This window comes from Pseudogymnoascus destructans, assembly GCF_001641265.1.
Source record: "Pseudogymnoascus destructans isolate 20631-21 unplaced genomic scaffold scaffold_6, whole genome shotgun sequence".
Taxonomy (NCBI): domain Eukaryota; kingdom Fungi; phylum Ascomycota; class Leotiomycetes; order Thelebolales; family Thelebolaceae; genus Pseudogymnoascus; species Pseudogymnoascus destructans.
This window is the reverse complement of record NW_020167525.1, coordinates 1,267,341-1,282,584: the sequence shown is the minus strand read 5'-3', so window position 1 is coordinate 1,282,584 and position 15,244 is coordinate 1,267,341. Positions and strand designations below refer to the sequence as shown.

Below are 15,244 nucleotides of genomic sequence, written 5' to 3'. Positions count from 1 at the left end.
TCCTTGAAACTCTGAAAAACATGAAAGCAAAAACAAAACCTTCCCATTAAATTGTATTGAGAGCTCTTTTATATTTGGCCTCTACAGCGTCGTATTGTGTAGCCGTTAGTTTAGCCTTTGGCGCTATCTTATTTTTAGTCCGGTATTTCCCCTCGATTTTCAGAAATAGTTCTTCTCGACGTCCCAGCTCTGCTTCGTCTGAATCCTCGTCCGAATCATCTGAATCCTTGTCTGAATCATCTGAATCCTTGTCTGAATCCTTGTCTGAATCCTTGTCTGAATCATCGTCTTCTCCTTCTGTGCTCTGAAGTTGCGAAGACCTATGTCGTGTACCCTGCCGAGACTTCCTCCCCAGGCGTATTGAAGGCGATTTCGACCGTCGCGATTTCTCCGTTTTTTTGCTAGAACGCTTTTGCGACCCAGGTGTTTTTTCGCGCCCAGCTGTATTCTTAGGTGTAGGTGTCGCGTCCGATCCCGGCGTCATTGAACTTCCTGCCCGAAATATCTCAATAGTCGGCATTGGTTCATCTTTATACTGCCCACCAGAAACCTTTTGATACCAACCTTCGATCAATCTGGCCACATAAAGCAAGTAATTATCCGCATTCTTCTTCCAAATAAGACGACACGTTGCCCTACTTTCCCAACTTGAGAAAACTAAGTTACCGTTGTCTAATATTAACGGCTCCTTCCATTCGCAGTAGAGTTGTACATCTGGTTGTGTCAGAATTTTCATATTAAGTGCCTTGAATTCATCTTTTTCTGTACCCGTCATCTTAGGAATTAGCTTGACTCGATTTACCGGAGATGATTTATAATCATCTGGGACATCTATTGCTATCAGTTTAACAGCATCAAGGTCGTCAACCGCCCATTTCTCCTCAGAGTTAGGTTTTAGCTCGCCCCCACGTCTCCGTAGCATAATGTTGGGACTACTCTTGTCATGTCCAATGTCCTTCCTGATTCTGCAAATTCTTGCTTGGGGAAATTCTTTATTAAGAACAATAACTGGTGTTCCAAACCCTTTCTTGTGGCCAACAACATGCTCATGTTTTGACAAGAGAACTTCTACTGATATAGAAATATCCTCCTTTAGTTTGCTAATAGTCTCCCCATGTCGAAGTCTATTAACTATGTCGTCATTGTCGTCATCAGAAGGCGGCTCTTCCTTTTCTTCTTCCTCTTCTTCCTCTTCTTCCTTGGGCTTTTTTTCAGCCTCTTCTTTGGCCTTTTTTGCTGCCTTCTCTTCTGCGGCCTTTGTAGCTTCTTCTGCTTCCTTAGCTGCCTTTGCTTTAGCTTCAGCTGCCTTTGCCTTTGTAGCTTCTTCTGCTTCTTTAGCTGCCTTTTCTTTAGCTTCAGCTGCTTCCTTTTCCCTAGCTTCCTTTTCAGCTTTTTCAGCTGCTTTTTCTTCCCTAGCAGCCTTTGCTTTTACTTTTTTTGCTTCAGCAGCTTCCTCTATAGCTGCATTTTTTTGGGCAATTTCTGCCCTGACCCCGGCTTCTACACCTAAGCGAAATTGTTCTAGCGTGGTACCTTTTAGTTCGAGTGGTTCGTTCTCTTTCTTGCTATTATACACGATTGTAGAGGTTTCCAATATTTTCATTTCTAGACTTTCAAGCTCTGCCTTGGAAGTTCTAGAACTTTTACCCTCTAGCTCTATCTTCTTAGTATAATCGGAGACGAGTGAATCCATGTTTAATTTGCATATGATCCAAGCATAGACCAGATATATTTGGGTCTAAGAGGGAAGGCAAATGGTCTTTTATATTTGCAATAAGCCAATTTCAGACTGTGCATGAGCAAATATTGGCTTTCGTTGTACACTAGTTATAGTTTTTATAAGATGGGGAGCGATTGTCGTGAGGTGATTGGCAAGCGCAATTATGTCCATCAACATGTTCACTTCCGGCTTCACTCAATCTGTTACTACTCATAGCTGTATTGGATTACAAGCAGAAGCGACGATAGAAATTCATGATAATAGCCACGCTAGCTCAAATTCCATACCAATGACGAGCCATCACGCAGCTATCACTATCATTCCTTCAAACTCAACTATGTCCGTTGGAGGTTTACAAACTGGATCTTCAAGCGCAAATACAGTCTCTCATTCAAGCTTACTATCATCCCAGCCCTCTAGCACCTCTTTCAATACCCCGCTACTATTTGGGAGTAGTCGGACACTACTGATAAACAATACTTCCACTAACAAGTGCATGACTACAGGCCTTTGCGGGACCGCAACGGCTAAACCGAGTCAGTTGGGGTCGAGCACTTCAGGGCCTCACAGCAGCGTTGTTGTTGGGTCAGGGGTTAGGCAAGTCTCTATGTGGTCTCACGTGTTCCTTTGGGCAGCACTAGCTGAAATGTTATATTTCTCAAACTAAGGGCTTAAATGGAGGCCTAGTTAATTATTTGATCAATTATCTCTAGAGTGTAAAGTCGTGAGTTAGCGCTTGGTTCCATAATAATCTCTCTCCCCGGAGTTGCTAAATCATAGCATCTGGTGCTTAGACTCCTTCTCTCTGGTGGTGATGGTGCCCCAGACCAATTAAACCTACTCCTCCATTCAGAAACTGATAGTTCTTCCGTGCTCGATCCATGGCCGTTAGAGGCAATTTTCGATATCCAGTTAAATACGACGCATCCACAAACCATTATCATTTTGCGCTATAGATCCTTACAATTTATTATCACACAGTGTATATAATCTATACGGTGGCTTGTGCCATAATTGGCACCCTTAAATGATACAGAGCATAATTGGCTTCCTATATTAAACCTAACTGTAATGGTGGGTGCACCAGATGTGAGAATCTAGCCACCCAAGGAAGGGATGAATTTACTAAGACAACACACTGTCTTAGAAAACAGAGCCAAAGGGTCGTAGCTTAGACTATTCCACAACGCAGCAATCAGGTGTGTGATGTAGTGAAGTGGTTCAGACAAGTTGCAACAAATGTTGAGTCTGGGAACTCAGGGGTAAGTCAGAGGTTAACACCTCACTGACTTTTCAGAAACAAGGAGTAACAAGATGAATGCTTGGAAGCTTGGAAAAGACGTGGAAGTATGTGATAGTCGATTTACTGTATTGTCTGCTTGCCCTTTCTTAAGGAAAGGGCAATCCTATTTATGCTAAAGGAGTGTAGTTCTCTCATTTTCCAAGACTTTCCATGATTACCAGGCTTGGTAACTGTAGTCGACGTAAGAGAATCCCATAGAACCATCTCTTAGGTTCGTAGCCTATAGGAAGTAAAAGGAGGTCCAAGGTCAGAGTACCCCTATAGACAAATTATGTCATAGACAAATTATGTCATAACTTAACCAATCTGGTGGGTAACTAAAGAGCGATGACATGTAATGAGTCATAGAGGTTCGTAGGAGCTTTTAGAGCTATCGTTCATGCTCCTAGGCCTCTAGTTGGTAGAGATATGTCATGTGGTAGTATGAGTGATGTCATGTAATGAATCATAGAGGGTTGTAGAGATATGCTATGTGGTAATATCGGCCCAGTAACTAAGGAGCGATGACGTGTAATGAATCATAGATGGTTGTAGCAATCGTTGAGTAGTATTGCTCTTGTTGTTGGTGTGATAAGCCAAAATATGTATAGTGACTTGTAGGTTTGAGGAGGAGATTTCCAAGTTTGCTCTTGAGTTTGATAGCAAACTGAGTGCAACGAATGTCAGTATGACACTAACTTCTTATACTTGTTCTAGATAACTAGAAGGCGAATTGAGCATCGCTTGTGTTTTACTTAATGATTTTTAGCAGGGTCCATTCCAGACAAGTGTGGCTGTGCACGCCTGTCCGGTTTGTACTCTAAAGGTACCGGTCCTAGTTGTCATCACAGAGCGGAGCCGATTCTTGCCAATTCTACACTTCACGCTCAAGTTTTACAAGCAAACAGTCTCATGACTTTGCACTAGAAAACATAACTTAACTTACTATACAGTCGCTTGGAAAACCGGTTTCCCTTTTATGTTCCAGCTGCCTAATCTTGTGCCCTAGTTGATTTTTGAGAAGATGATAACGTCCATCCCTATGTGCCGAAAAAAATGATAGGTACTTTGACTTCGGGCATCTCAAATCCCACACACTTATCAATATCTTTTACATTGCAGTATATATTATATTCTACAGCTACTCCTGAGCACCCTAGACTGCTCCTTTAAGAAAATTATGTTTGCGTTGCTACTGTCGCGCCTAATTTGCAGAGGGTTTACATTTGTTGCGAAACTGACTTTCCCCCCTATAGCTCCACCACTAAGCTGTTATTATTCCCAAAACATATAAAAGGGTTGTACCCGAGCTCTTAAACCCACATAACTACGCGGGACATCGTCATCAGCCATGTGGTGGCAGTGCGGGGCAAACTCATCCGTGGTTGCCATGGAAATTAAGGGCAAAAGTTTTATATACCCTGCATTTGACGTGATAAGTTTTATATACCCTACATAATATGAAACCCCCTGCGACTAGTAAAAACCCCCCAATCCCCCCCCCACGTAGCCCCCCGTAGCCCCCCTCGCCGTCGCCCCCTCGCTGTCGCTCCTTTCGACGGCCTCATTCATGAGGCCGTCGGCAGCTCCGGGCGTTATGCCCAGGCTCCCCACAGGTGGAGCAGCAGCTGCCTACCAAGTCTGGTACGCGCGCCACGACTGCTCCCAGGGGGAGCAGTCCACCGTGGTCCCTGACCGCTCGCCGAGTCGTCGAGTGCCTCAGTGAGGGCAGCGGCTAACGAGTCAGCTGGGACAGCGAGGAGGGCGACGGCGAGGGGGAGCAACGGCGAGGGGGAGCAACGGCGAGGGGGAGCAACGGCGAGGGAGGCAACGCGAGGGGGGAAGGCAACGCGCCGAGCACGTTGAGTGGTTTCCTGCTTAGTAAGAATCGGCATGGTATATAAAACTTATTTATGAACTTACCGGGTATATAAAACTTTTGCCCGGAAATTAATACCTGAAGTCGAAGAGACTAGTGGTTTTCGGTTAGCGTAAATTGACCCCCACGTCTTCCGATGTGAGCTCGCTTATGTCATCATGTGGCAAGGTTTTATCAGCCACACCCGCGTGTGGCTGATTGGCGAGGCTGAACTGTAGGTCTTCTTCTGGAACTTTCCATGAGCGAAAGTGCCTGCTTTCGCTCTGGGCTGATCTGCCACTGAAGTGTTCCTGTCACTATCTTCATATTCACCAGTAAGTAAGCAATGAACGACCGCGCCAGTAAAGCCCTTACTGAGGGCTTTCTGCCGGGAGAGACATACGATGCTTTTTCAAAGCGTAAAGATGTCCCTCTCACTACCGTCTACCACCGTGACCATGGGCGACCCTCGAACGAAGCGAAGGCCGAAGGTCAACTATACCTCACTCCGTCAGAAGAGAAAGCCCTTGAAAAGCATCTGAAACTAACATCTGATCTCGGAAATCATGTGCGAATAAAGTTAATACGTTCACTAGCATTTAGTATCGCCCGCCAACGTTCCACGACAGATAAGGCGATCAAGCCTCAGGCAAGAACTGGCCTCAAGGCTTTGTAAAGCGTCATCCAGCACTCAAAGCAAAGAGACTGAGGGCGATGGACTAGAAACGTCACGACAATAATATCTATAATAAGGTTATAAGCTGGTTTGAGGTGATTGAGAATGTAGTAAAAGATCCGACCATTCTGTCGGAAAATGTGTATAATACAGACGAGACGGGAGTCATGTTATGCATTCTTAGTTGAAGCTCTGAACTGAGGATACAAGTGTGATTATTCAGAGACTATGTCTATAGTTCTACATATATATTTATCTGGTGTGCCGTCGCACCATTGTGTGAGAATAGGGTCACACCAGTGTTTAGATCTTATGGCACGTGATCCGGGGTCCAACTGCTTGGCTCTGTCAAAGTCCTTGTACGTAAGGACGATTCGCGGGGCTATAGAGGCGCGGGCGTCAAGCGAACGATGGTCACTGCCATCGAGTGTATAAGTGCAAACGGTAGGTCCTTGTTGCCATTGATTATTTGGCCAGCTACTACCCATCGAAGCAACTGGACCACGTTCCCCACCCCTGGATGGCACTATGCATGGTCCGAATCTGGGTACACCGACTCCAAGATTAGCTTGGAGTGGCTCACGCGTGTGTTCGATCCCCAAACCAAAGAACAGGCGAACGGGAAACCACGGGTGCTCATCTGCGACGGCTTTGGGACCCACGAAACCCTAGAAATGTTAGAGTTTTGTTTCGAAAACAACATAATCTTATGTCGTCTCCCGTCTCATACCTCTCACAAGCTCCAGCCCTGTGACGTCGGAGTCTTTGCCCCCTTGAAGGCGGCGTATCGCGACGAAGCTGAACGACTATATTGGGTTACAAATACAATCGGCAAGGAGCATTTCACATCCCTGTACAGCCCTGCAAGGGATAAGGCGTTCACGAAAAGAAATATCACTGCTGCATGGGCTGCAAGTGGTCTGTTTCCATTCAACCCAGACAGGGTGCTCAAATCTATTCTGAAGCCCCTCGCTCAATTAACCATTCCACATGCTGATGAGGTGGGTTCTTGTCTTCAAGACGAAGTGCTAAACTCGCCTGTGACTCCAGTGTCAGCAGAGGCTCTTATGTCGCTCCATAATCTGATCAAACAGGATCAATCAAGTACACAGCGCCAACAAAGGCATGTACAGAAGCTTGCTAACGCCGCCCAAATGCCATTCGCCAAAAATGCCCTTCTCCGGGATCAAAATCAAGTCTTGACCATAATAAGCAACGAGGTCAAAGTTCGCCGATCCACCAGGTCAACAGTGGTAGGGACGGCGAGGGTGATGAGCTATGGGGATATAGTGAAGGCACGAGCAGACCGTGCTGTGAAAGACATTATAAAAGGCAAGGGAAAACGCGGTCGAAAGCGTAAGGCGCTAGAGACAGGTGAGCAAGTGCTAGAGCCAGAAGTAGCGCATGCTGCGAAAGAGGTAAAAAATGGCAAGGGAAAAGGTAGTCGGAAGCGTAAGAGTGCTGTACCAGAAGCAGATGAGCCAGAGCCAGAGCCACAGCCAGAACTGGCGCGGATGACTGCACCAGTGGCGCTGATGTATAGGCGCAGGTTATGGAGGATAGATTGTTGCGGCGGGCTTATAGAATCGTTATTGTATTGTTGGTCGGATGAGGCAGGCCTTGCGAATAGTTGCTATGCTACAGTTAGTTTTTGATATACTTTTACTGCGCAATGGAAGGAATTAGCAATGAAGTATCTCCTACCCGTGCACAAAGGTATATGCTGAGTATATCCATAACGTTCACCGGTGCTTCGTGTTCTGCAATATACAGAATAAACCATCGTCTCCGTGGAAGCGACAAGTCTGTTTAATCGTAGTCTGAATCATTCTTCCAATAAGGATCATTTCTCCTCCTGTCATATTCCTCCTTCCACCGCTCGTCCTCTTGGTTTCGCTCTCTCCGCATATCGAGGACGAGCTGTTCGTTATTATACGCTTCACAATCCTCCTCGTTATCAAATTCGACCCGTTCGTTATTACTGATCCAAACCTTTGGTGGGAGTATTGTAATCTCGACAGTCCACGTACGATCGTGCATCATCTTCGTCAAATCGCTTAGATCCTCACTGCCATATATCTGTAAATTGACAATGATCTTTTTCAGCGACAAGATGGTCTCAAATTGCGTGCCGAGCAAATCTAGCGCTTTTGTTGCGAAAAGCGAATCGCTGAACGCATAGCTCATACGATCTAGTTGAAGCAATAATTCGAGAGTAGCGATGTGTGTACAGGTATTTCGGATAAGTGCTAGATTTTCGATGTGTGCTTCGTGAAGCCTAGCTCTCTCATGCCGGTAATCGCCAAATGTAGGGAAGGGAATGCAGATGTGGCGAACAAGGCTTGCGTAAGATCCGATTTGTCGAAGGAATGGGGCGATGTGAGCACTATCTGTGGCGGACAGTGCCCGATTATAAACGTTAGGAAATTGAAAGCAATTGTTTGAGTAGAGAAGGGGACTAGCTTCCCCATGCGCCTGCTTGTTGATGCGGAGGAGCGCCGGATACAAACCGACTCTACTGGATCGAATCAGGGGCGGTGACGGAGGGCCATAGTCTGCCACGAAAATAATGGGCTCGGAAAGGACAAGAAGCTCTGAGTAGATCTTAAGCCGGATCTCCGGGGTGAAGCTGAAAAAATTCACTGTCATCGTGGTGGGGTGATCAAAGACGGAGGTGATGACAAGAACTTGAAGCGGGGAACTGGTTGAGCCGTCAAGGTAACACAACAGCTTATGTCATCGGTCGGCTGACCAAAACAATGTAGGCAATCAGAACACTCGTTGTCAGGTTGCCCGGTTCCACCACTCTGGTCGGAATGATAACGAGAAAACGTTCTTGAGGGCGAAGCTATTCTCCTGCACGACTGCGCCAAATGCTGAAACCCCGCGACCACATCTGCACGCTGACATTTTTATGACTCCGTCAGAATCAATATGAAGGACATCCAAACAGAGATTATCAACACGACAGAGCAAATCGGCGACTTGGTAGACTGGCTAGTCTTCCGCCATGCACCGCCAGTCCCATACTCGCCGACCATGTACATCGATCTCGAAGGTGTAGACCTCTGCCGTGAGGGTTCCCTTTCCATCCTCACTCTTATGATCGACACGGGAATACCGACTAGACGCGTCTACCTCTTCGATGTGCATTTGCTAGGTACACATGCGTTCAATACTGCCGGTGTAAAACAGAAGACCCTGAAGGATATCCTGCAAGACGACAAGATCCCAAAAGTCATCTTCGACGTTCGCAACGATTCAGACGCCTTATTTACGCATTTCGGCGTGAGGCTACAGGGAGTGGAGGATGTTCAGCTTATGGAGAGTGCTACGAGGATGGATACAAGGTCCAGAAAATTCCTGAGCGGTCTGGCCAAGTGTGTTGAGAAAAACGCTTCCTTATATGGTAGTGACTTAGTCAACTGGAAGCTGGCAAAGGAAAAAGGGGAACGACTGTTTAAGGTTGAACATGGCGGTTCGTGTGAGGTTTTCAATCAGCGCCCAATCCCCGAAGAGATTATTGCTTATTGTGTCGGTGATGTCCAGTATCTCCCCGAGCTACGGGATAGATTCTGGAAAATGCGGGCCTTTCGGTGGCAGGACTTAGTCAAGGAAGAAACTAAAAAGCGTGTCGCGGAGTCTCAGAAACTGGAGTACCAACCCCACGGCCCAGATAGGGCAGTGGCTCCATGGAGTGACGATCAGAATAAGACTTTGGATGAGTGGAATTACGTCCCTCCTCCCCGTGACTACTTCAATGAATGCGACGACTGGGATTTCGATGCGAGCGACGGTTGGTATGATGACGGTCCCACTAGCTGTAGGGACATCATCAACGATTGCGATTACGACTATTACTATTCCGACTAAGCTTCGTGACATGTTGGACACTTGGGTCCTATATTACCACACTACTGGACAAGGGTAGAATTGCAAGAGCCTCCCTCACGACTAGGGGCGGAGGTAGTTGGAGAAAGAATGGATTGATGACTGACACGAATATTCCTGCATGTTTGGACGATTTGTCAAAAATAAAATTCGAGGTGCATATCATTTATTCATTGATCTGTTCTTGAAAAACACAGATTACCCAGAAAATATGAGAGGACAACTAGAAGCGTGCCTCCGTGAAGTGTTTGGTTACACCACAGGCAGCCCATACCTATCCACCAACGGCCCCTTTTTCAGACAATCCAGAAATGCAGGACCTATAAATTAGTAATAAAAGAAGTGTGACTTCATCGAAGTGTGATTTCATCCTTCAAGTTGTAAAACCTTAGAGTGTACATCTATTCAAATATTTGCCCCGTGATAATCCCAAAATTACCATTACAGTATGCGTGAAGTTTGCTGAGTGTATCAGTGAGTTGAAGAGCCCATTGACGCCAGGGACGTTTCTTCGTTTGCGACCGTAGTACATCCTCCAACGTGCCATTCGAATGATACTCAAGTAAAATCCCCCGCAAGACAGTCTGATTATCCACTTTACTGGTTTTTATAGTTTGGTACGGATTCCCGGAAACAACAGCAGCAACGAGTTGCGCGACACCTTCAATGCCACGCAATAGTTTCAAGTTATGCAACTCTTGTTCCAGCACGTTAGTATCTCTTGGTTCATATAGGGGCCTGTCCACTTCCTTGTATACATATGTAGTCTCATCACTATTCACGCATGCCTTACAGACGCCCATGCTAAACTCTTGTGTTTTGGTTATTTGCGACAAGTCTCTTGTGTGAATAGGATCGACGGTATTTTCGAACGTTGGAAATCGTACACGGTATGGGTCTTTTCGTATGATAACACATAGTCGGTTGGCAATAGAGGCGTACTCTGATTCTATGTCTGGCGTTGACTTGAAATGTATCGTCTGGCATGATCGAGTGGTAGTGGTCGCACCTTGCTGGTATGTAATGATAAGCTCGGTGACTGTGTCGTCTAGGAGCTCCAGGCGGTCAAAGTCAATACAGAGGCAGAGGTTCACGAGTTGTGTTCGCCGTTCAGGTTTTGACGCAAAAGTGCTTGTCTGGACCGCTTGAAGCGTGCCTTTAAAGGTAACCTTGACATGCCATTCGCGGTGAGCGGAATGGTACACAAGTCTGAGCGAACGAGCTGCCGGCTCCACTCCTCTCTTCCTTATATCTTCTTCGTAGGTTCTGGGAATGAAGTCGACAGATTGCTCTTCGTAGATTTTGGGGATTGAGTCGATAGATTGTTGTTCGTAGGTTTTGGGAATAAAGGCGACAGATTGTTCGTTAAAGCGTAGCAACCTAGCTATACCTCGCCAGATAAGAGTGAGCGTTGCGGTTGGTAAGAACATCATAGCGAGTATGCTTCCGAGCAACTAAGATGAATGAGTGAGAACATTGCCGTTGTGGTTGCGACGGGTTGCAAACTCGAAGTTCAAAGTCAACGAGGCGCGACAATGTCAGTAGGTATCACGTGTGAACATTATATGTGTTCCGGCCCAGTCGCGAATAATTCATATTCGCGAATGGGCCAGCCCAACCACGAATATGAACCTCCGCGAGCAGGCCGGCCTATTCGCGAATGGGCCGGCCCAACTGCGAATGATGCCCAACCTATGCGGGGTAATATAGTATAGATATTGTAGATAGATCTATTATATCAACTTCATCAATATGGAAGACCCTACTATCCGGAACAGAGTCATTATCTAAGCTTTGAGGCCCCACTACGATGCGGGAGATCGTCATTAGCCTTGTGCGGTTGTACGGCGCAAATCCATGCATGGTCGCCATGGGGATTAATACCTCCCACGTTTCTATGATGTAATTCGCTTACGTGACACTTGGCAAGGCTGTGGCAGATCAGGGACTGTGGCTGAAAGAGTTGGGTGAATACGAACACGAATCGAGTATAATCCCACGAGTATATAAGGGTAGTCCTCACCAAACCTTGTTCTGGCTCAGTTATATAATGAATATAAAGGAGGATAATGTTGATGCAGCAGCTCTTCCAAACAAACCGGGTTGCATCCGTGACATAGCTTAGTTACGCTTGGCACGCGCTATCATATTTAAACACTTAGTATAACGTACATGTATAGCGAAAGCGCCAAACAAGCGAAAGCGCCAAAATGATGCGGTGACCAAACCCCCCAACTAAATGTTAAATTCCTCAACAACAAAACATGCCCCATAAAAACGATGAAAGCCAATTAGTGCTAGCTATCCAGGCTATGCAAAGCGACCCAAAGTTACGCCTTCGAGTTGCTGCTAGGATCTATTCTGTGGACCACCGCAAGCTAGGTCGTCGTCTAGAAGGTGTACCTTCACGACGCGATATCCAAGCCAACTCACGGAAATTAACTAACCTAGAGGAGTCCATCCTTGTTCAGTATATACTCGACCTAGCTGCCAAAGGGTTTCCTCCTCGGCTGTCTGTTGTTGAAGATATGGCAAGTCGACTACTTGCAACATGCGACGCGTCACGCGTTGGGTCGCGTTGGGCTTCAAACTTTGTTAAGCGGCGTGTAGAGCTCCAGACACGCTTTCAGCGCAAATACGACTACCAGAGGGCTAAGTGCGAAGATCCAGAAGTTATTAATGGCTGGTTTGAGCTTGTGCGTAACACAATTGCGAAATATGGTATCGATGAAGCAGATATCTACAACTTTGATGAGACTGGGTTTATGATGGGCGTTATCTCAACTGCTATGGTTGTAACAAGCTCAGACGGGCGGGCAAAAGCAAAGAAGGTACAGCCTGGTAATCGGGAATGGGTTACAGTAATCCAAGGCGTTAGTTCTCAAGGTTGGGCAGTACCACCATTTATCATTGTTGCAGGCAAAAACCACCTTACATCTTGGTATGAGAATAGTGGATTTTCAAGCGATTGGGTGATTTCTGTTACTGAAAATGGCTGGACTACAAACGAGAGAGGCATGGATTGGATTCAGCACTTTGAGAAGCATACAAAGGCCCGGAGTGTTGGTGGTTATCGCTTGTTAGTCCTTGATGGTCATGAGAGCCACCACTCAGATGAGTTTGAGGAGTACTGCAAGGAACACAACATTATTACGCTTTGTATGCCTGCTCACTCTTCTCATCTACTCCAGCCACTTGATGTTGGCTGTTTCGGCCCGTTAAAGCAGGCCTATGGTCGGCAAATTGAAGATATGATGCAGGCTCATATTTCTCATATTACAAAGGATGACTTCTTTCCTGCCTTCCACGCTGCATTTAACACTACAATGACGGAAAGTAACATTCGAGGCGGGTTCCGAGGGGCAGGGCTTCTTCCATTTGACCCTGAGAGAGTGATATCTACACTTGATCTTAAGTTAAGGACACCAACGCCTCCAAGCTCCCGCCCAGGTACTGCTCAACCTTGGGTTTCTCAGACACCAAACAACCCAATTGAAGCTATGTCACAGTCTACATTTATTAAAACTCGGATTTCACGCCATCAAAATAGCTCTCCAACCTCAATCTATGCAGCTGTTGACCAGTTTACAAAGGGTGCATCGCAAATAATGCATCAATTAGCACTGCTAAAGGGAGAGAACCAAAACCTACGACAGGCAAATGAAGTACTAAGCAAGCGCCGGAGAGCTAGGAAAACACGACTACAGCAAGGAGGATCACTTAGTCAACAAGGGGCGCAAGAGCTACAGGATGAGAGGGATGTTGTGCAGCAGGTAGAGCAGGAAATAAGGGCAAGCCGTGGTCGGAAGCCAAGGGAAGAAACCCGTGCCCGTCGCTGTGGCAAGTGTGGTGAGACTGGGCACAATGCGCGCACGTGTCAGATTGTAATAGACACCTCTGAGGAAGAGGACTCCGAGTAGTTTCAATTGATTTCTAATGTTGTGGTAGATTTATCGCAATGTTTGTCGTGAGGGTAGATAATTTTGGCGCTTTCGCTTGTTTGGCGCTTTCGCTATACATGTACGTTAACTTAAATATAAAAATATAAAATAATAACGTTATGCAAATGTTAACTATATTAATTAATAACTATTAAATTAACGTAACCATATAATATTTATCAAACTATAGCTATATACATGTCGGCGATTCTGCATTAGGAAACTAGGGAGGCTGCAACAGGGAAAGCGCCGCTAAGCCTACGTGGCCGCTCTAGCGCCCTCGCTGCTTGAACGCATCGTACCCGCCGACGCTAGCGTTACCCCAAATATAAAGCCAACGCTGTTTCCACCTTAACTCACCTTAACACCTCTCGATCAACCGCCCCCATTTCTTGCTCATCGAGCAGAGCAGAGGCCTTGCGGCCTACGGCCTTATCTCGCTCGTTCTTTGTAGGTCTGGCCTCTTGAGACCCGCATTTCTCACGACGTGCATCATCCATCCAGCTGACTCGTGTGTTTCGCAATATAGTAGCAGTTTCGATAGCTCATCATTCGCATCTCGTACCCAGAAACCTAGGCCCTGCATTGGGCGAGAGAACCCCAGTTACCTCTCGCTCTGCCTTGCTATCAGCCTTGATTTAGGCGACGGAGACAGCGAGACATGAAGGTCGCTGTTGCCCTCTCCCCTCGGAAATGCCATAGACCTGCACTCTAATGAGCATGACGACACAGCTCAGCTTCAGCCATGACACGGTTATTCTGCTTTTGCCATGTCTCTTGCTGCGTTATTTCCCTTGATGTCTGTTCCTTTCGTTTCCAAATGGTTCCAAGGTAGCCTTAATGCGAGCGCACTAGTTCAGCTAGGGCTTCTTGTGGCCTGCCTTGAGTCGGGCAGTGCTCATGTGGATGCCCGTCCAACTGGGGCTTCCGACCTTCCTCGGGTTGCGAAGTGCGAATACAACTCCAAATTGGGCTTCGCCCAACCTGCCTCGAGTTGAGCGGTTGCTTGTGTGGATTCTACTCCAATAGGAGCTTCAAACTGCCTCAGTGCCCGTGCAGATACTAGTCCAATTGGGAATCCTCCGGACCGCCTCGAGTTGAGAAGGTGCTCATGCGGACACTTCTCTAATTGGGGTTTCCTCCGAACTGCCTCGAGTTGAGAAAGTGCTAATGCGGACACTTGTCCAATTGGGGCTTCATCCGACTTGCCTTGAGTTGGGCAGTGCTTGTGCTGGTACTAGTCCAACTGGGGACTTACCTGACCTCCTCGAGCCGAGCAGCTTCGCAATGCACAGCCCCAGTTCGGGGTCACCGACAAATGTGAGCCGCTAGAAGATATCTACGAGGCAGGAGATGGCGACATTTAAATTCGGATTACCTGGTGTGCCAAAGTCCGAAAGGCTGCATAGTTGGAGCAGGGGACGGGTTACGCTGCTATACCCCTATTGCATGGATGTCGATATACTTGGTCCAGCTGATGCCGCCATTTCCGACGCCATTTGACCCCTATTCAAGGATTACCCAATCCTTCTTGACGGACGTCGTGATTGTACTGTATCCGGGCCTGCAGAACACGACAATTCGAAACTACGAGGTGCCTGCATGGGGAGGTCGGAAAGCCATGCCGAGGCTTTGAAGAGGTTGGGCAGGTTTGCCTGGCTATAGATGGTGATGAATTGAGGGAAACCTTGATATTTGCCAGCTTAGGTACAGTGGATACGAAGAGCATTATTCGCTACTGTTGTCGCTGAAACTCATCAAAGGTGGGGATGCAAAAATGACAAGAAGGGAATACTCCTATGTTGAGTCTATAAGAGGGCCCCAATGCTGCACATTTCACTCTACAGTTTTTCTTTCGACAGTGGGACTCCTCTCG

The 15,244-nt window shown here is 46.8% G+C and overlaps 5 protein-coding genes across 5 annotated transcripts; 2 read left to right on the top strand and 3 right to left on the bottom strand.

Annotated features, from left to right (window-relative positions):
- Nucleotides 1-46: 46 nt before the first annotated feature.
- VC83_03533 (uncharacterized protein) lies at nt 47-1,693 on the bottom strand (the record flags this gene model as incomplete). Its single annotated transcript, XM_024467179.1, has 1 exon — nt 47-1,693. One exon carries the CDS (start codon nt 1,691-1,693, stop codon nt 47-49), a length of 1,647 nt encoding a protein of 548 aa, XP_024325816.1.
- Nucleotides 1,694-5,206: 3,513 nt separating this feature from the next.
- VC83_03532 (uncharacterized protein) lies at nt 5,207-5,444 on the top strand (the record flags this gene model as incomplete). Its single annotated transcript, XM_024467178.1, has 2 exons — nt 5,207-5,370; nt 5,441-5,444. 2 exons carry the CDS (start codon nt 5,207-5,209, stop codon nt 5,442-5,444), a joined length of 168 nt encoding a protein of 55 aa, XP_024325815.1.
- Nucleotides 5,445-7,345: 1,901 nt separating this feature from the next.
- Nucleotides 7,346-8,185, bottom strand: VC83_03531 (uncharacterized protein; the record flags this gene model as incomplete). Its single annotated transcript, XM_024467177.1, has 1 exon — nt 7,346-8,185. The coding sequence occupies one exon, from the start codon at nt 8,183-8,185 to the stop codon at nt 7,346-7,348; it is 840 nt and encodes a 279-aa protein (XP_024325814.1).
- Nucleotides 8,186-8,470: 285 nt separating this feature from the next.
- On the top strand, nt 8,471-9,409 carry VC83_03530 (uncharacterized protein; the record flags this gene model as incomplete). The annotated part of the gene is made up of 1 exon (XM_024467176.1): nt 8,471-9,409. One exon carries the CDS (start codon nt 8,471-8,473, stop codon nt 9,407-9,409), a length of 939 nt encoding a protein of 312 aa, XP_024325813.1.
- Nucleotides 9,410-9,828: 419 nt separating this feature from the next.
- Nucleotides 9,829-10,860, bottom strand: VC83_03529 (uncharacterized protein; the record flags this gene model as incomplete). Its single annotated transcript, XM_024467175.1, has 1 exon — nt 9,829-10,860. One exon carries the CDS (start codon nt 10,858-10,860, stop codon nt 9,829-9,831), a length of 1,032 nt encoding a protein of 343 aa, XP_024325606.1.
- Between the last annotated feature and the right edge of the window lie 4,384 nt (nt 10,861-15,244).